The sequence below is a fragment of the Thunnus albacares genome, chromosome 2 (genome assembly GCF_914725855.1).
Source record: "Thunnus albacares chromosome 2, fThuAlb1.1, whole genome shotgun sequence".
NCBI lineage: Eukaryota > Metazoa > Chordata > Actinopteri > Scombriformes > Scombridae > Thunnus > Thunnus albacares.
The window spans coordinates 7,984,100-8,004,474 of record NC_058107.1 but is presented as its reverse complement, the minus strand read 5'-3'; the positions used below and the strand labels follow the sequence as shown (position 1 = coordinate 8,004,474).

Genomic DNA, 20,375 nt, shown 5'->3' with positions numbered 1-20,375 from the left:
TCATATCACAGTCATCAAATACAACAGGATAATAAATACTAAACTCTTTATTTAAATATTGTTCAGATTTGAAAATGTTTTTTTAACAGAGCTTAAATCTGCATTGAACTGTACACCCAAAATATATATAGACACATGCTCTGGTTGTAACAAAGTTTGTTTGGAAGAGGAAGATGAAGATGAAGATGAAGTAGATGGGAGACGACAGGGAAGAATGTCAGGGCAGGTGTGAGTCAGGAAGCAGGAAACCACAGAGCCCACAGTGGCAGTACCATCTGACTGGGAGAATTGCTTTGCAATATCGTTAAGGCTGCTTAGATTGTCCTCAGTACTATAATGCTTAAAACTCACATTTTGACCATTCACCACTTCTAAGCCCATTAGCCCCATTTCAAATTGATACCTGACACTGCAGTCTTCCAGTGTGAACTTGTCAGATAAAGTAGGGAAACAGTCCATTAGATAGTGCAGATTGTAAACAGTGATCTGAGGATCCACAGGGAGGATTTTCTAAGTGTGAGATGGCTTCACTATTTCTCAGCTCCTGACTGAGTGCAGAAAAGCAGATTTCAGGAGAAAAACGGTTGAACATACTGTAGGTGAAAAGTTCTAGTGTTAAGACAGCAGGGCATGATGGGAAAGCTGTTTTGACCTCTTATGGCTATTGAACAGTTTCAGGCTTTGTGCTCAGTACCTGGCACATAGTTAGGGGGGGTTTAAGGAATTTTGCTTGCCAGTATCAACAACACCTGATACAAGGCACATCATCATAACATCACACAAAATACAGACTTTACTAAGAAATATTTTTAACTGTGGGTTAAAGTTTTGGTAAATGCAGAGTGCAAATCTGTAGTGATGTAATGGCAACAATAAGACCATTTTTCACATGAAACCTGCAGTGACCTGACTTATGAATGTGCCACTGGAGCTTCACAGCGGGGGAGAAGAGGAGAAAAGGAAACGCTGATTATGAACAACAGTTTCTAAAGCTACTCTGATGTGGCGATCAGTCCAGAGAATGCAACAATCCCATTGAACAAAGACGTTACAAAAATACATTTGGTCACCTGACCAACTTCCACTGTGTTGAGCTTTTTCAGATATGCTTCTTAAGCTTTGTGCGTTTAAGGCTACAAGACCAATTCAGCCCAGTGAATATGGAGAAGTCTGTAGCCTTCACATCCATTTCATTGACACTTATTACACAGTTCAATAGACGCACTGACATGAGTGCATTCATCACGCATACACATATTCATACACACATCACGTGTAATCACAATCAAGATTTCAGCAGCAGCTGTGAGATTAAAGGGGGGGCATTAGTTTGACAAAATATATATTTTGAGAGGCTTTTGAACTATAAAATCCTCATTCTAACAGCCACAAAGTAACAAAATGTGTGCAAGACTTAAATTGCACTGGTATGGAAAAGGCAGCTGCCGCTCTTCATAAAATCTTATTGGATCCATCTGCCCCAAGAAACTAAACACAAAAAGGTATAAACTTCATTTACACTACTTCTTTTGCAAACACTTAATAAAACATCCCAGAACAGCACACTAGTCACATTATATTATCAAACACATGCTCCCTGCCCCCACATACAAGGTTCCAGGCCCTTTTTCTAACTACCATTGTATCGTCAGGAACATTTGCTTGCACAAGGCAGCCCATTTATTCAGCCCTAATGCTGGCATTTCCTGTGCAGTTCCCTTCTTGACACTACTGATGGACCGTATCTTTCTGTTCTGGCAGCCCAGCAGGGGGCTGCTTTAACAGTCGAACACCTCTCGTCTTCTGGCTACATCTGCCCCGTCTCTGAATCTCAACCTCCTCCCTGCCCAAACCACTCGGAGAAAGACGACTTATCATCATCCTCCTCATCGCCAACGTGCCCAATGACTGCTTATCCCGGGCAATGGGATTATCCAGTGAGACTGGAACAGTGGCAAGATACCAACACTGCAGGCTGGCCAAGAGGCCTCCAGTCCTTTCTATTCTGCCACTCTCTGATGCACATGATCATAGAGAAGTAGGCGTGTAGGAGTTTTTCGGGGGGCGGGGGAGGGAGTGATGGTCAGCTGGGGGTTGAGTGGAGGCAGGGGATGCGGGGGAAGCATCCGACATCAGTCCTTCATCCTGGCCAGCAGGAATCAAAGCAGTCCATCACCTGCAGAAGCAGATGCCCCCCTGTCACAGCTCCACACAGACTCTAGTCAGTGTATTCTGCCACTATGGACAGCAGCACTGTTATGTCATCTGGCTTTCCTCCTGGACAGAAAGAAAAGAGGCACAGACAGTTACAATGGTGCTGGTCAAAATATTAATGTTGTGTGCCATTCTACTTCAGACTAATAAAGCCTGACTGAGCAACAGGACATACGCTTCAGTTTTCTTGTAGTTCATATAGAACTGAGACACTTACCTCTTACATTCAGCCCGTTGTCACAGGCAAACTGTGCAAAAGGCGACATGTAGTTGGGGTCATATGCCAGAACGTGGGCCTGCTCTGCAATGCTCCGGGCAGTCTGTTGAATGCTCTCATAGTTTGTGTTCTGAGGAGCGAAACAAATTGGGCATGAAGTTTGTATTCCAAACATACAGTATTTCTGGTTCCACTTCTGTCCGCAAATCTGTTTGTGCTTCAGTGTGACTTACTTTGAGTTTCTTCAGCTCTTGCAGGATCATATAATCAGGCATGTTGTCGAAGAGCCCATCGGTGGCGGTGAGGATGATGTCACCCAGCTGGACGTCGAAGGAAGAGCTGTCTGCGGCGTCGGGGCTGCAGACACACACACACACACACACACACACACACAGAGTAAACTCACTGCATGCAATGATTTTGGTAATTTAAGTGATTCAGATTTTAACAGACTGACAGAATAATCTGGACCTCTAACCCAGCCTCTCCTCAACTCGAGGAATCAATGCTGATTACTGCACATTACTCTACCAGGTAGGAAAACATACTGACACGACAATGAGGATAGACTCCAAATTTCTACTCATATTTCACCTTGGTTACTCATGACAAAAACTTCATCACATGTGCAGGATGAGGATAAATTCAAGGAATCATCACGTGGGGATTTTGGAAAGGACACTCAGGTCCAATTAATTTCCCATGAGGTGCTGCCATTATGACCAGGGGTGCTACAAATACACGATGGAAAGAACCAACTTAGATTGCCAGTGTCAAGTTCACTTCTTGGAAGGTGCCCTTCCCTTGCTGCACACCCCCTGGCCAGTCATGGATGTTACAAATTACAAACTGTCTGGACTACATCATATCATACTGAGCCAAAGAAAGCCACGAGGGACAGCCTGTCCTGTGCTGTGATTTTAGTGTGCAGTTCATCTGATGCCCTGGGTCTCAGAAAGCCTTTTTCCATACACATTCTTTGTAAAAGCATTGGCTGTGAAACTAAGATGTAAAAATGTATTTTTTTCACTTTTTGAAAACAGTAAGTAAATGAATACTAAGAGCTTAAAATATTTGATTTTTCAAGGAACCCTTCCTTGTATTCTACATTCACATGAATGTTGTTATAGCACTTCAGATGACCCTTGCACTCTTTTCTATTGTTGGCTATGTTAGTGATCTAGGATTGGAAGCTTAATCTGCTGTTGTGCTCAGTGTAAATCACTCTGAGTAAATCCTTCAACTAAATGCCTAATATGCACAAATGAAAAATAGTGTCATTTCAAGAACCAAATTAAAAAGCTTCTGGAACTCATAATGGGTTTGTTGAGACTAAATTCAGGTAATTTACAAGTTATAAACATAAAACACTTTCATTTTGTACCCCTGGTGACATGCAGTTCAGGTTCATTGGTGGTTCATCTTCTGCCACGTTTTGTGAAAACACTTGAAAGAGGCTCAAAATAATCTGCCTGGTTTAAGACTGAGCAAGTGAAAAGGTGGCAGAGCCTGCTGGTGCAGGATTGGCTGCGGACTCAGTTTGCCTATTAGCCCACACAGACTTTGACCCGGGTAAGAGGGGAAGCTTGGCAAACATCCAACACCCACCCTGAAGTCTACTGACATCTACTGTGCTGCTGCTTGGCACACCACAGCAACGAGACACTGCAGCATGTGGACCCTGACACCCTGTTGCACTACAGCTGAGCACAGTACGGCCAGTACACATTCACAAAACACTGCTGCACGTGAGGAACACAAGCAAGACAAAATGTTCTGCAGTGGCTTAGCGCCTTTTTTATGTCTGCATGTCATCTGAATTCAGCTGTACAGAACAGACGGATAATCTCAAAACTATTTTGCATATTTATCTGACACTCTTGCTAAGTACAAATCTCCATATGTAGCATTTGCAGTCCTCCACAGACCGGTTCAAGTGTGTGAGGGGCAGTGTGCATGTGGAGTGTCTCACCTGTCGCTGAGTACAGCCCCCTCGGCCCCAGGGGGAGCGATGGATAGCTGGAAGGGCGTGTTGAAGTAGTGCTGCTGCTCATCGGAGCGGTGAACCACCTCCCCTCCCCGAACCACCAGGAAGCCTGAGTCTCCCAGGTTAGCTGTGTGCAGGCGGTGACTCTGCCGGTCCAACATCACAATGCAGGCTGTACTGCTGCCTACATACATACATACACACACACACACACACACACACACACACACACACACACACACACAGAGGGAACATTACCTTTAATGTCAATGCAAATGTTAAGCAATGTTTTGAAGTACCCTAAAATAAAATGCAAATAGGCTGGATTACATTTTTAGTCATGTTGACTTACAACTTAGAACAAATGAGTTTGGAAGTGTTTTCATTCATTTACTGCTGGCTACATCCATGACGTTGCAGTACACATAAAAGGAGCAGGCCATAGTGGGTAAATAATGTTTGGCAGCAAACATTGCTACATCAGTAATCATTTTACAAGTATGTATCAGTCATTTAGCTAAAAAAAATAAATAAACTCAAGTAATAAAATATTTTTTGCCACAAATGGGTGGGATTTGTTTTCTGCAAGAGTTTTTTCACAGTAGGAAAAGCACAGGTGTAACTAATATCATTAGCAATGGCTCTGTCCTATTCAGATGTTGCCATGACAGTGTGTCAGTGAGCCAACATACACAATAGCAGGACCCTGAAACTGAAACAGCTAAATGGAATTTAGCCATCATTAATTTTATAATATGCACCTGTGCTTTTCCTACTGTGACATGTCAAAATGTCTTCTGTGAAAAGGCGCATAATGAAATATTTTGACATTTGCAGTTTAGATTTTCTATTTTAAAACATAATTTATATAAAAAGGTGCCTTGATAAAAACAAAGCTGCAAACACCCTAAAAACCGTCTTTTCCTCTTGACTTTCTACAGCTGAAGTGCTTAGAAATGACCCTATGTTTATGGAAATACCCATCTAATGTGCGTTTGGGAGCCTGATTAATGAGGTTCGCTTGAATACACAAACTTGACGTATGACAATCAGCACAGTGGTTGTAAGAATTTTTGGAGTTCCACCATCTGGGAGATGCAGAGGAAACATGAGCTGGTGGAGCAAGCGGACAGCGTGCAGCCACACCCTGCTGCTGATTCATCTGGCACACCAAAATATGCTCACTGGGATCAACCTTCAAAACCCCCTCACGCACTGTGACTCACTCCCTTTCTCCTCTGTTTTCTCTCCAGCAGCACAGTTATACACACACACTGCCGGCCTCAAGAACATTCCCTCTGCCTTGAAGGAACAGCACAATACCGTGTTGTTTCCCCTGATGCACATGTGATAACGGGGTGGAAAAGTACTGACGCTCAAAGAGGCAGAGATCTGTTCCTAAAACATTTGTTCTCCGATGTTACATGTTTGTGCAGGTTTTTTTTGTTGGAGAGCGGAGTGAAGGAGGAAAGGGATTGTGGAAGGGAACTGCATGGGGCAGGCTGGGGCTTGGGACATTCCCAGGACTTCTTAATGGGATCTGGCTGTTCTCTGGCTCATGATGCAAAAATCTACCGTCCAGCCGACCACTAAAGCGAACTGACAGAAACAAACAACCTAGCCCTAAACAGTGTACTCGGATCCAAACCACATGGAAAATGTAACAATTCATTGACAAGCACAGCCTTTACACCATATAGATTGAAGTACTGTCCGGCAGAGTTCATGGTATGGACCTAAATTAGTTAAGTGAGCTAGCTGGGAGGCACTGAGTAGTAGAACATGGTCTGGGCATGATGGTGCTTTTTCCAAGCACTGGTTAGGAGCAAGAATATTGATTCACAGAAACATAGTATTCCATAATTCACTGATAGGGTCCAGGCTATTTTAATGTTCCTTTAGAACTAGCTGAAGTGGGCATGACTGACTCTCCACAGACACCAAGATCCTGTGTTTCCAGTGGGTGCACTCACCCAGTAGTGGCACTTTGTTCTGCAGCAGCTCGTAGTAGCTGGTCGTGAGGACTCCCACAGGGTTGCTGGGAACGAAGCGTCCTTCCTTCACCAGTCTTTCACATGTCTTCATTAGCGTACCTGAAAATTGTGACGGATCGACGCCATAGTCCCGCCAACCACCTACTCCATCTGCTACACCTAGAAACATACATGTGTCGATTAAGATCTTCCCTTTACTGTAGTTCAACAATCCACTCTTCTTTTACTAATATTTGTGTTCTGTTTTATACATGACACTGCTCTTTAAAGCTCACCAGCTCATTTTTCCTGTTGAGGCAATAAAGATTTAGAGAAGTACGATAATCATTTTCAACATTTCACTTGCTCCACATGTGAGGATCTTGCGAGACACAAGAACAATGTCTCATAGTTGCACCATGAAGAGTAACAATGGGCACTTTCACCAAGATGCAACAAGGACATGCAGTACAAAAACAAGATGGTGTTTAAGAAATCAAGGAAATGTCACATAATATTTGGAACAGTCTCTATTTATCCGATTTCACCTTTGACCTATTCTAATTTCAGTTGCTTATATTAATGTTAAAGAGAGTCTATTTAATCATCTCCAGAAATAACATAATTTAACATGGCTAGATAATATTTTATACTCACAGTATTTTACAGCATTTTAGGCCCACTGATATGGTATTTTGGCATGAAACCCTCCACTGAAGCCTGTGATAGTCTTTCTATAGCAACAGCTCTGCTTTGTGCGTTAGTAAGTAACTGCTTGTTCTCATAGGAGTACTTGGTCAGGTCCAAGATTTTCCTAGAAAGGAAAGGACACAGGCATCTGCTCCGCTGACCATACATGGATGGTCCCTCAGAGTCTCCCCGGCTTGTGCCAGAACTGTGCCTGCTTTGCAACTAATCAAACCTCCAAAAATAACCTGACTTGATGAAAGGACGTCCTGATTTCTATATTTTCTTGTGCTTATTGATGAACTAAGAGTGCATCAGCGGACACATGCAGTGGCGCTGCACAGTCCTGCAGAGGTGTTAAATAACAGGTTCATTACATAGAAACCAAGGCCTCTGGGCTGAGTTATGTTTATCAACCCTCAATACAGCACACTGCTTTGTTTTTGTATTAAGATATTGATGGTGTGGAGGAATGAACTCTCCACACACAAAATCCAAGGGCAGGTTCAGGTTCAAGCCTCCTAATAGAATAGAAGATGCAGCAGGACTTATGGTGCTGCAGGCAAACACAGCAAAAACAAAAAAAACTTATGTGCTTCATGTGTTCTGAAGTTAGCAGTGTGCATGTCGAAGTGAAAGCACCCCTTATCGCTCAGTGGGTGTATAGTGATGTTACACCTGCAATGAAACATATCAAGTATTCAAAATACACAGGGTGACCTTTGACCTGTCATTCACGTCATTGCCAATGTTACCCAGAAGCATGTCCCACTTTTTGGTTAAATGTTTCTACGGAAAACGAACCAGCTGCTCACCCAAAACATCCGCGGATCTGTGCCGGGCGATGAAGCACGCGTCGTCCCCATAGCACATCCCTTTCTTCAGGATGCCTTTACGGAAATCCTTGCCGAAACCGCAGCTCGCCGTCACCAGGCTGTAGTCACGGCTGTCTGTCTGAGAGAGTCCGCCGATGACAGCTCTGGCAACCAGTCTGCCGTATGACAGCACGGACAACATCACCAGCTCCCACCACACAGACCGACCGAGCCAGCAGCCGCGCTAGCTTAGCGTCGATGTGAGCACACAATGCCGACAACAGCCGCCACGCACAGACAATGCCTTCCGTTGATATACTACACTAACAGCCTCAAGGAGCTTTATTCCTGCGCCGTGAAAACTGGAGGATAAAAAAATCACAGAAAACAGTCGCCTCTTCCACTCCAAAACACCCGTAAGTGCTGTTTGTCAGCGGCCATGGTGCACAGTTGTGCCTTGGAGACGCTACATAACAAAATGTGGCCCAGCTGCTCTCGCCGCTGTGGCCTCGCGCACTCCGCTCAGCCAGCGAGATCTTGTGACTGCTCTGACGTCACACACCGTTACGCAATATATGTTTCCTAATAAGGGAAAAACACTATCAGTCAGCCTTTCTCTTACCAAGAAGTCACAAACTATGCGTGGAGATAATTATATAAAATAATTATAATAAAATACACATTTTTCTGGACAATTTAACTCTATGTAGCAATTTGACAAATGAGAATAAACAGCAATAAAAGCAATATCATTGTGGGGTTAAATAGTCAGAGGAAACAGCCAATTCCTAAAATTTAAATAGATAGTTAAACTTTTCATAAACTTCACACGTCACTGTCCATTTCTCTGACAGATCTTGACTTTTCATTATATTCTGTCTCCCTCTTGTGGGTGTTGCCTGATGGGAGCCCCTTTATTCATGAGGTGTTCTTGGGGAACAAAAGGCACTGCAATTTACAATGTTGTATTTCACTTTGTATTGTGATTATTAAAAAGCAAAACAGTTTATGAACAAATGACATTTAGATACAAATTTCCCCCTAAAATACACTCAAAGTTTATTAGAAAGATTTAGACATTACAAGAGTGCTTCTTTATTGGTTTAATTTAGCACGAGACTTGTTTAAAAATGTGAGGATGCAAAGTGTGGAGTCAATGTTTTATGACACTGACTGTAAATTAACTGTAAATAAAGTTTTACAGAAGTAAACAGGTGTTTGTGACTTCCCCCGTTGGTTTTATAGCCATTAATACCCATTATTGAGGCGAGAAAAAGATGACAAATGAATAACACATGAAAGAAACTGGAAAAACTGTGCACAGCTTCAAACAAGGCATTCCTGTGCATAAGTAGCCGTATTGTTACATTTTTCCTGATTGAACAGTCATATGTGGCAAAGACTAGCTGCAAAATGGAGTGCAAAACACCTGAGGTTTTCATGGTGACATATCAATTTACCCCTGTGGACAAAACAACAAAATATTTTGCTTTCATCGGGTAGGAGTGGATATCTTTTCAGTATTGGCAGCATGAAGGATAACCAATCCTTCAAATGCAGAAGACGAAAGCAGAACAGTGGAGTGAGACTCCCGACATTTGTAACCCCCCCAACCCCTCATTTCTTGGCTTGTTTGGTGACCATATTGCGAGGGGGAGTCACCGGACGGCTGCCGTTGGGCTTCTTTTTCTCAGCTGGTTTCAAAATCTATAGAATATAAAAAGTAAAAAAAATGTTGAATGAGACAGCTGCACACTACTGTAAGAACACACCCAAAGAAGTCATCCTGTTGCACTTGTACAGATATTACCCAATGTCAGACTCTATGAAAACATTTTGGACATTTATATCGGCCATTTAAAAAAAAAAATCATTTTGACATTTTAGATCATATAATAGACATTATAATAGATGAAATAGAAAATCTGAAGAAAATTATTTATTGTATATCTTTAAAAATATTTTAGCAAGTTGCACTAACTTGGAATGACAAGACTATGTTTCATTATAAGCAAATGTAATAACAATAAAGTTGAATTGAATGAAAATAACTGCAGCTTAATTAGCAAAAGCAGTTGCTGAAACTAAAACGTCAAAGATTACATTTCCTTTTTTTAATGACTGTTGTAGCTGTAGCCACAGATTTACTGTATCAGTATTGTCTTTCTAATAGTTCTATTTGAACAACAGTACCAATTTCTAAAACAATTAGATCCCAAGATCCTTTTTGAACTGAAGCAAATGCTTAAATTTATCAAAATTAATCACTGTGCTAAAAACAACCACATTGTGTCCAGTTTATCACTGTCATTGTTCAATTGATCAGTATTTCTCTCTTACTTTATAAGTTATATAACACCATTTAAAGTGCAAATTATATTATCCTAAAATAAAAAAAAAGCACCTCACCTGAAAAGAGCACATGAGGGTCTCATCCACACTCATCATGGCGCCAGCATTGTCAAACTCTCCACAATAGTTAGGCGCTGAGAACAAAGTCACAAGCTGCCTCTTGGCGAAAAATTCGTAGCCATCCTCAACAACCTGCAAGTAAGATAGCAGAAAATTTAATCACACAAACTGTATATAAAGATTTAACACTATGAGCTAATCTCTAATGAATGTAACACCTCAAAGTCCAAATATGAATGCATCCAGTTGACACAGGTAAACACAAACTCCTTATACACGTTATGTGTGAAAGTATGTGAGGAGTGACAGGTGTAGTCTAGTGTACACAGTATGTGTGCTAACTTTTTACATAGCATATGTGATGTCCTGCTGTCCTCGTATCAGCATGTTCAGTGAACTATCAACATACAGCCAGGTCACACAGTCTTATTCCTGTCTCTAATGATGGATGTGATTGTGATTACCTGATGGGCACGACAGATCAGATCCAGGTCATGCTTGTGCAGGAACTTGGCCACCACCTCTGAGCCAAAGGTAAATGACACACCCCTGTCATTCTCCCCCCAGCCCAAAACATCCTTGTCTGGATCAGACCAGAGCAAATCGCACAGCAGACCCTGGTCGGGAACATCAGTGGGGCGCATGATGCGTCTGATCTGCTCCATGGACTGAAGGTCAGGTGACAGTCCTGCACAGAACAGCAGTAAAGTACAAATAAACACACTGATATCAGGGGCCAATACCTATCACACATGGGTGAGGCCAATGTCAGCTGGCAAATTGCAAAGACAGCATTGCTCAAGGACAAATGAGAGCGGCTGACGTCAAAGGTAGACTACTTTGGACATTCGGCATAAAGCTAAACCACAGTTACAAGTGCAGTTAACTGAATAACTCCACTTACAACTCGAGTTACAGTTACAAGTGGAGAAAAAAAAAAGATCCATTCATCCATAATCAGCATTTACAAGTTTTGGTTTTCAAATTCAAAAACAAATACCCACCACCGTGGCAGCAGAAGATCTTCTCATCAACAATGGCGGCAATAGGGAGGCAGTTAAAACAATCTGTGAAAGTCTTCCAGAGTTTGATGTTGTACCTTCTTTTACCTAAAACATTAAAACAAGAAATTCACCATTACCTCACAGTGATAAGAACACTTCTTCCTCTGCTATTGCACATGTTTAAAACTCCCCCAAACAGCTCACTCAGCCATAAAGACCCTGTGTGAAGACTAAACAATCCATGTTTGTCCTGCTGTGTGTACTTAAACCACATAATGGACGACAAAAGACAAAACTGTGAAACCAGCAACGGTACAATACATGTTTAGTCATCAAATTCAGTATGCATTACCCACACTCATCATAGAAACCATATATTCTGTTGATCGAAGCACACTCATGGTTTCCCCTCAGCAGGAAGAAGTTCTCTGGGTATTTGATTTTGTAGGCCAGCAGAAGACAGATGGTCTCCAGAGACTGCTTCCCCCTGTCCACATAATCTCCCAGAAACAGGTAGTTACTCTCTGGAGGGAAGCCCCCATACTCAAAGAGCCTCAGCAGGTCATAGTATTGCCCATGGATGTCACCTGCAAGACAAGCAGCATTTAAAAATGAAACCAGACATGCTTCTTCTAAGACTGTACATACTTTTGATTGATCATTGACCCATTCTTTCCTGATAGATACACACATAAATACAAATCTTACTTACCACAAATCTTGAGGGGGGCTTCAAGCTCCAGAAGAATGGGCTGACTGAGAAAGATCTCCCTGGATTTGAGGCATAATCCACGAATCTCATTCTCCTGCAGCTGCACATTCTTACCAGGCTTTGCTCCTCTGACTGTAACAAGGCAAAATAAACAAATAGTCAGCAACAAAAACAAGGTATACACGGTTGTACACGGTTATACACAGCTGGCAATATACGGCCTGTATACAGTATCTCTGTGTTGGATGGTAGGGGAGCACAGTGTATGTGCCGCGCCGGGATGCGCAATGTTAGTGTTTATGTGTGAGAAACAGTGTGTATTTGACCACGTATATGTACTGTCGTGCCCTTGTACACTTAAATAGTCAACCCAGAAATATATTAGGTGAAAATGGCGTTTAACTTTAAGGAATACCTACTTAACCTTAGCTAGCTATTGTCGCTCGTTAATTAACAATACATTGATAAACATACGCTGAAGCCGCTTATCTACTACTCGCGTTTGTCACATTAGCATGCAGATAATTTAAGTGCTCTATAGGACATATCTCATCATTTCCTTACCTTCTAAAAGACGTTGGATGATACTGTCTATGTTGAGCTTGTCAACATCAGCCATTGCAGCGTTGCCGTTGATAAAAATCAGTCAAATCTAGGTCTCGGCGTTAACCGTTAACACACTAGTAAAGAGCTAGCCCGCTAGCTATCCTAGCATTAGCAATCCGCTGTTAGCTTCGTTGAAAGATGTTGGTGTGACCCTGCTTCTGTTTAGCTGCTCGCTGACACGTCGAACAACCTAATAAGCTACTTAGACATCGCAGTGTGGAAAATGTCTACATCCAAGGTTGTTTTTTGCTAAGAAACAGGGACTGAAAAGATAAACGCCAGCCGTCAGCTAGCGATGGTGTCCGTGTCTGTGTTTTTCTGCCGCACCTTGAACAGCCAGCTGCGGGGAGCTGCTGCGCTGCTGCCCCCTGCCGTGCTGGATGGAGATGGACTTTGACCGCCCATAAATGGAAGAAAATGCATTCAGCCAGCCATCTCAAGGTAGAACTGTATCAAGCGTCATCCTGACATACATGAAATAAATAAAAGAAAAACGCAGTGAAAACAACTTCATAGCCAGCCTGCAACAGATACTCTGAATTTTTAGGGGATATACTGATTCATTTGGATATATATTTGATTCCTCATTTATTTATTTCGTTGCCTACTTAATTTAATCAAGAGAGAGATATTTATATTTTTCATTTGATATATATTTATTTGATTTCTTATTCATATATTTCATCATTTTTTTATGCATTCCCCTGTCAAGTTATTTATTAATTCATGTATTTAATTGCTTATTTTATTGATATGACCTATCTTGTCTTTAATAGAAATCCCCCCTCCATGTTTAGACAGTAAATAAGAAATAAGTAAATAATTAGCATGCATGGGCAGGAGGGAGGGAGAGTATGGCATTTCTCCAGTAGTTAAATTCATGGTCATAATCAATAATGGTTAGAAATAATATGAGAATACCATGATTTTAAAGCACCATATTAGCATTATTTATAATTGAGCAACTATTATTTGTTTTCATTAACGTATGTAATGTTATTTTTAATAGTGCAGTTTTTCCTGTGTTACAGTGTGTTTGTACCATTAGCCAATATAACATTATAAAAGAGACAGCAGCTTATTGCAGTGTAATCATGCTGTAGCTTATTTATTAAGCTACTGCTAATAGTGCTATGTTAATACTATCACTACATATTAATAACAGTACTAGAATTAGCTAAATATGTGCAGAAATCTTGGGTGCAAAGGTACAGCTGATAATGATGCAGTAAATATTCATATATTTATTTCAGCAGCATGCATTAATCATAATTTTTGAAAAAACAATCCTTTAAGTATGTTGTCAGTCTATAAACTATAAATCGCAAGATGGAAACAGAAGAATGTGTCAAGAAGCTCCTCTGAACTCCAAAGTAGAGCTCTCGAATGGTTTGTCAGTTATGATCATTGACTGAGATCAAGTTTCTCTTCATACCTGGCTGTGCTTTTCAGAGGAGAGGACTACTGTGAAACATCAATGTAATAAACCCTTTTCACAGCAGAGAGGGAAAGCACAGGTGGAATTACTAACATTAATGATGGTTTCACTGCATGGGCTTGCAGGGCTCTGATATCGGACAACCAGTGGAATGGAGCCATCATTAATGTTGTTATTTACACCTTTGCTTTTCCTGCTTTGACAAGTCAAAATGTCAACATGTAGTGAAAAGGTTCTATGTGTTAATCACAAATTTTCAACTTCAGGTGCTGGTTAATGAGGGAAAGTCTGTCATCATTTTCTTTTTTTTTTAACATTGTCTTTCTTTCTCATTCATTCATTCAGCAAAAAATACCTCACCATTAAAAAAGAAATTTCCTGCAGTCAAATAAATCTTTATTTTTACCGATTACACATCAAGCAACTACATATACCTACATATACATAGTGGAATTAATATAAAACATATACATCATGTAAAGCATAATAATATATACAAATATGAAGCTGAGAAGTTTTATTATGAGCTCTCTATTTCTGCTGTTATCTGCGTGATCATGCACATGTGGGCATCTCAGCACAAACATGACCCACTGGTTTAAAAATCGATCTATTCTTGGTCTTGGTCTTTCTCTTCTCCATGTGTGATGATGTGGACCAGGTTGTTGTAATCCAGGTTTCCCGCTACATCTGGCGGGAATGCTATAAACATCTGTTCCATCTACGGGCAAGAGGTGAACACAAATATTCTGTTACTGAGTGAATAAATATATATATCCTACTGTAACACTGTCAGGTTTGGAGCTCTAACCTCTTCAGCAGAGAACCTGTCTGCTTGGGTCATCAGCATCTCTGACACACTGTGAAGACAAGCAGTGATGAAGAGCAGACTGGGCATTCACCTCAACTGACATCATCAGTGTACCAGACAGTTACTCACTAGTCTTTATTTAACGTTCCCTTTCCTTCAGGATCAAAGACTTTGAAAGCATTGAGGATGGTATCCTCTGGGTCAGAGCCTAAAAGATGAAGAGAGGCAGCTCTGAGTTGATGAAACATTAAAACAAAGGAAACATCTTTTTTTCTCAGAATTACCATAATCCTTAAAGTTTTTTTAAAATTATGATCTGCATAATAATAATAATAATAATACCACACAGAGCTTCCTCCTCACCTTTTAGTTTCTCTCCAAACATGGAGAGAAAGACTGTGAAATTGATTGGGCCTGGTGCCTCCAACATCATCTCATCAAGCTCTTCTTGGTTGACATTTATACGGCCTAGAGACGGATGGCAGATAAGGTGGAACTGGGTTTATGGCTGTGACTAATGATCACTTTCATTATTGATTAGTCTGATTATTTCCTTGATTCATTGATTTATAACTTTAAATTTAAAATTGTAAAATAAAGGCAAATATAATATCCTGGAAATCCAAGGTGACATCTTCAAATAGCTTGTTTTATCACACCAATCAAAACTCAAAGACTTTCCATTTATTATCACATAAGACCAATGGTGGAATGTAACTAAGTACATTTACTGTACTTGAGTAAACAACACAATATAGAGATATTTGTACTTTACTTGAGTATTTCATTCTTATGCTACTTTATACTTCTACTCCACTACATTTTGGAAGCAAATGTTGTACTTTGTACTCCAATACATTTATCTGACAGTATTAGTTACCAGTAACTTTGTAGATTCAGATCATTAATACAAAAAAACAACAACTAATAAATGTTTATGTATATTTATAGATTAAGCTCTGTGCCAATATATAAAATAAATAAAATTACCCCTACCTTACCAGCTGCAACATTAATGATACTTACACATTAATGCATCAATAATTATTAATCATGATCCAGGAATAACAGAGTACTTCCACACTGTGTAGTAATAGATTTGAATCCTGCTTCCACCACTGCATAAGACTGAGAGTAAAATTAAATCCTCACTTTTGAAAAGCAAATGTTTGTCATTTTTGCTTGAGAAATGTCTTAAATCAATAATAAATTATCAAAATAGCTGCCAATTACTTTTCTCTTTCACATCACAAACTCTTCTGACATATGGACATACAGATGGGTGACAAAGGAAAAACCTGAATAAATTAACCCACTTGATTCTGATTTTGTATCAAGATGGCAAGAGGAAAAGATCTAAGTGACTTTGAAAGAGGGTTCATTGTTGGGGCACAGATGGCAGGAGCTTCAGTCACAAAGACTGCTCAACTGGACATCAGTAAACAGGGTTTAATGACCGTGATGCTTGTTCATTACTGTGATATGTAAGGACAGAAGAGCAACTCTTCCTCAGGTGACTGAGAATGTCAATGCAGGACGTGATCAGACTGTGTCAGCAAGAACAGTCCGTCAACAATTACATAGAGAAAGATATTATAGTAGTGTTGTAGTGCATAAACCCCTCATTATAAAGATTAATGCACATTTGAAAGGTCAGTGGTGCAAAAACCATAGGCACTGGTCTACAGAGATGTGGAAAAAGATGATACTGTCAGATGAGTCATCCTTCACCATATTCCCCACAAGTGGGCGAGTGCATGTGTGGTGTAGACCAAGAGAATGAGAGGCCTGAATGCAGTGAGGGGATCTGGTGGCTCTGTTATGCTGTGGGGGGCATTTTGCTGGCATGATTTGGGTCCACTTGTCCCCTTGGAGGGAAGGGTCACTGCAAATCAATACTGAGTCACTGAGTCATCACCTTTATCCTATGATGAAACATTTCTATCCTAATGGGAGTGGTCTCTTCCAGGATGACAATGCCCCAATTCACAGGGCATGAGGAGTCACTGAATGGTTTGATGAGTATGAAAATGATGTGAATCATCTGCTATGGCCTTCACAGTCACCAGATCTCAACCCAAGTGAACACCTATGGGAGATTTTGGACTGACGTGTTAGATGGCGCCAGTCCAAAATCACCATCATCAAAATACCAAACGAGGGAATATCTTTTGGACAAATGATGTTCATCCCCCACATGGTGGCCCAACACCTCACTAAGACACTTTATGTTGGTTTTTCCTTTCATTTGTGACCCATCTGTATATATATACATATATATACATACATACATACATACATACATATCTATCTATCTATCTATCTATCTATCTATCTCTCTCTCTCTCTCTCTCTCTATATATATATATATATATATATATAGATAGATAGATAGATAGATAGAAAGCTTACCTAAAGCTGCAAAAGTGCCTCTCAGGTCATTCTTGTCAATGAAACCGTCTCTGTTTTGGTCCATGATAGTGAAAGCCTGTGGAAGTTTGACCGTTACATGTTGTGTCTCCAGTAAGCATTAAGCACAGTTTAAACTGCTCAATTTCAACGTGAAAAGAAACATTTGGTACTGACTTCTTTGAACTCCTGGATCTGGGCCTGTTCAAACATGGAGAACACATTGGAGCTTGCTAGCTCTGCTCTCTTCTTTGCTTTCTTGGGTGACTGCAGGGTTTGACAATGACGCTCTAATGAGATCCAGTACTAATGGCACAATCATCACCGGGCTCTTTGCTTCAGCTTCACTCATTATCGGTTTTACTGTGACACATGCGCTTATGATAACGAGCCCAATGATCAGCAAACTTAACCAAGTGTGGGGGCATTAATTGCACGACAGGCGAAGTTTATACCGGGGCATGCATTTCATTAGGAGGGATTACAAACACTGTCAGTTTGTTATGGAAATATTTACTCAGGCCTCCAATTTTGTGAGAATGCAGACTAAGCCTGAGGAGGGTGTGGTCCGCTGCCCGCACTCCCACAGTCCCAGGATCACATGAGGGATTATTCTATAGGACCTGGGTGATGACAGGATGGTACACTGAGCCCTGTTTGATCAGAAATCCCTCGGAGGCAAGGATTATGTCGAGTTATTTACATGACTGCCAAGGAACTGTGAAAAACAGTGTAAGGGGATGCAGTGCGATGACATCATGTAGCTTGAATTCACGGGTCTCTCGACAGCTGCTGTCTAACCCTTGTTGTGGATTAGCTCTTGAGCAGTTGTATACTGAATATCTCTCATGAACGGGACTCTTCATGTCCCCCCCCCCCCCCCCCCCTTCTTGTTCCCTCACTTATTTTCTTCCCTTCCCCTCCTCCTCTTTCCTCTTCTCTCATGTCCTCTCCTTTCCTTTTCTCCTCTTTCTTTTCTTCTCCCGTCCTCTCCTTGTTTCCTCTCCTTCCCCTTCTCCTCTTTCCTCTTCTCTTCAGTCCTCTCCTTGTGTCCTCTCTTTTTCTCCTCATTCTTTTCGTCTCCTTGTTTCCTATCCTTCCTCTTCTCCTCTTTCCTTCCTTCTCTCCTCTGCATATAATTACCAACTCATACAGTTTTTTAAAAATTTCATCATTGTGATTAGACAAAAATCATCAATAAGTCATCAATAGAACAACTGGAGCACTGTCCTATTGATGATTTTCTGAATCCGTATTCAGCCCCCATAAGCATATTGATGTGGAGTGTATTGATTCATTATCATTGGTGTGAGTAGAGCAAGATGTATAATTCATCAAAACATGCCATAATATGTATAACACATACTGTATAATATACAGTATAAACACATTAAGCATGCAGCAGAAACAGAGTGTCTCCTTACAGTCTACTGCTAGTTCTCTAAACAAGATTAAATGCACTGACAATGAAAGGCAGCATCCATGTCCACTCACCATATTTCAGTGGTTAGTTGGTATCCTTGCTGATGTGTGACAGAGCAGCACTCAAAACAAGGGGTAGATATACTGACCCCTCTCCCCTCTGTAATGGTGCATGCTATAAATACTCCATGCCCTCTTTAGGCAGAGACCCAGGTAAAGACAACTAACCTCCATTGTGAGGGTTCAAACTGCATGAGATTTAGGGATAATAGCCAAACACACATACCCCATTAATGAGACCCAAGAATAACAATATGAGCTCTGGCTCTGGAAGGACAGTTGTGGCTGTGACTGACAGGTGCATTTGATGGGATCCATTGTCCAGCTGTCCTGTTAGTGCTTCACAGAGGCCAAAACTATGCTATGATGGGAGCTGTTTCTGGGTAGCACAATAAACGGAACTGTTAGCTAATGCATTCTGAGCCCCAATAAGACCTGATCTTAACAGCATGCCATGCTGTGGAAAACATTAGTGGGTAACATGTTTCACACACAATGCACGTGTTGTTTAGTTGTCCTCTGACAATAAGTTTGCACTGATGTTCTCCAGTTGTGAGATTTAACTGGCGGACTGTGTTTCAACCTACAGCTACATAACTGTTTGTTGAATGATTTTCAATACAGTGTGTGGTTTTGTGTATGTGCTGTTTATTTGAAGTCATGGTTTTGTGCCCTTTACCAGTTAGTAGACAATAAACACTACTGTACATGATACAAAATGGTAAGACATATATATATATATATATATATATATATATATATATATATATATATATATATATCAGTTATGAGATATGCGATATGAGATAAAAAAAGATGCTCCTGAGACAGTTCAGCACATAATAGCAGGGTGTTAGATGCTGGAACAACGTACAGGGAATGGCATAGTGTACAGGAACATCTGCACTGAGTATGGGCTGGTAGTCCCAAGGTCAGAATGGAGGACACCTAAGGTGGTTGAGAATGACCAAGCTAAGATCCTATGGAACTTCCAGATCCAGACTGACAAACTGGTGATGGCTAACTATGATGGCTATCGTGTTGATCGACAAACAACAGAAGAAGACAGGGGTGATAGACGTAGCAATCCCAAGCGGCAGCAACATCAGGAAGAAGGAACACAAGAAGCTCGAAAAATACCAAGGGCTGAAAGAGGAGCTAGAAAAGATGTGGGGAGTAAAGGCAATAGTGGTGTCAGTGGTAATCGGAGCACTGGGGGCTGTGACCCACAAAGATCCCAGGTGCAACATCTGAGGTCTCTGTCCAGAAGAGCGCAGTCCTAGGAACAGCTAAGATACTGCGCAGAACCCCCAAACTCCCAGGCATCTGGTAGAGAACCAGAGCTTGAGGAAGACACACCACAACCGAATGTTTTAAGTTTTGTAAAGTTACTATTTATGACTTATCATCTCAATATAAAAACCACATAAAAAGTGATCTCTTTATATATAAATATTTATTTTGGGGGGGCATTTATTAGATAGTGACAGCTGAGAGATGGTAGGTGACAAGGGGACAGAGAAACGGGGTATGACATTGCAACACAGGGCTGCTGCCAGAATTGAAATGTGGACAGTGTAGTTATGTGGCATACATCTTCATCAATCT

General features: G+C 41.0%; 3 protein-coding genes across 4 annotated transcripts; all 3 read right to left on the bottom strand.

Moving 5' to 3' along the window:
- Positions 1 to 31: 31 nt before the first annotated feature.
- Positions 32 to 8,415, bottom strand: pptc7a (protein phosphatase targeting COQ7 a). The gene is made up of 6 exons (XM_044364395.1): positions 7,894 to 8,415; positions 6,392 to 6,571; positions 4,404 to 4,602; positions 2,665 to 2,788; positions 2,432 to 2,561; positions 32 to 2,277 (listed from the first exon to the last, which is right to left on the bottom strand). Exons 1-6 carry the CDS (start codon positions 8,093 to 8,095, stop codon positions 2,219 to 2,221), a joined length of 894 nt encoding a protein of 297 aa, XP_044220330.1. The 5' UTR covers positions 8,096 to 8,415; the 3' UTR covers positions 32 to 2,218.
- A 441-nt stretch (positions 8,416 to 8,856) lies between these two features.
- ppp1cc (protein phosphatase 1, catalytic subunit, gamma isozyme) lies at positions 8,857 to 12,984 on the bottom strand. The gene is made up of 7 exons (XM_044364385.1): positions 12,586 to 12,984; positions 12,022 to 12,153; positions 11,666 to 11,896; positions 11,310 to 11,414; positions 10,770 to 10,993; positions 10,303 to 10,437; positions 8,857 to 9,600 (listed from the first exon to the last, which is right to left on the bottom strand). The coding sequence occupies exons 1-7, from the start codon at positions 12,638 to 12,640 to the stop codon at positions 9,511 to 9,513; spliced, it is 972 nt and encodes a 323-aa protein (XP_044220320.1). The 5' UTR covers positions 12,641 to 12,984; the 3' UTR covers positions 8,857 to 9,510.
- A 1,455-nt stretch (positions 12,985 to 14,439) lies between these two features.
- On the bottom strand, positions 14,440 to 18,883 carry myl2b (myosin, light chain 2b, regulatory, cardiac, slow). 2 transcript variants are annotated; one of them, XM_044364336.1, is made up of 7 exons: positions 18,780 to 18,883; positions 17,463 to 17,552; positions 17,289 to 17,364; positions 15,240 to 15,344; positions 15,006 to 15,084; positions 14,877 to 14,925; positions 14,440 to 14,786 (listed from the first exon to the last, which is right to left on the bottom strand). In XM_044364336.1, exons 1-7 carry the CDS (start codon positions 18,780 to 18,782, stop codon positions 14,676 to 14,678), a joined length of 513 nt encoding a protein of 170 aa, XP_044220271.1. In that variant the 5' UTR covers positions 18,783 to 18,883; the 3' UTR covers positions 14,440 to 14,675. The 2 variants fall into 2 exon arrangements, with proteins under 2 accessions (XP_044220271.1, XP_044220279.1); XM_044364344.1 differs by lacking the exon at positions 18,780 to 18,883 and adding an exon at positions 17,803 to 17,827.
- Positions 18,884 to 20,375: the final 1,492 nt, after the last annotated feature.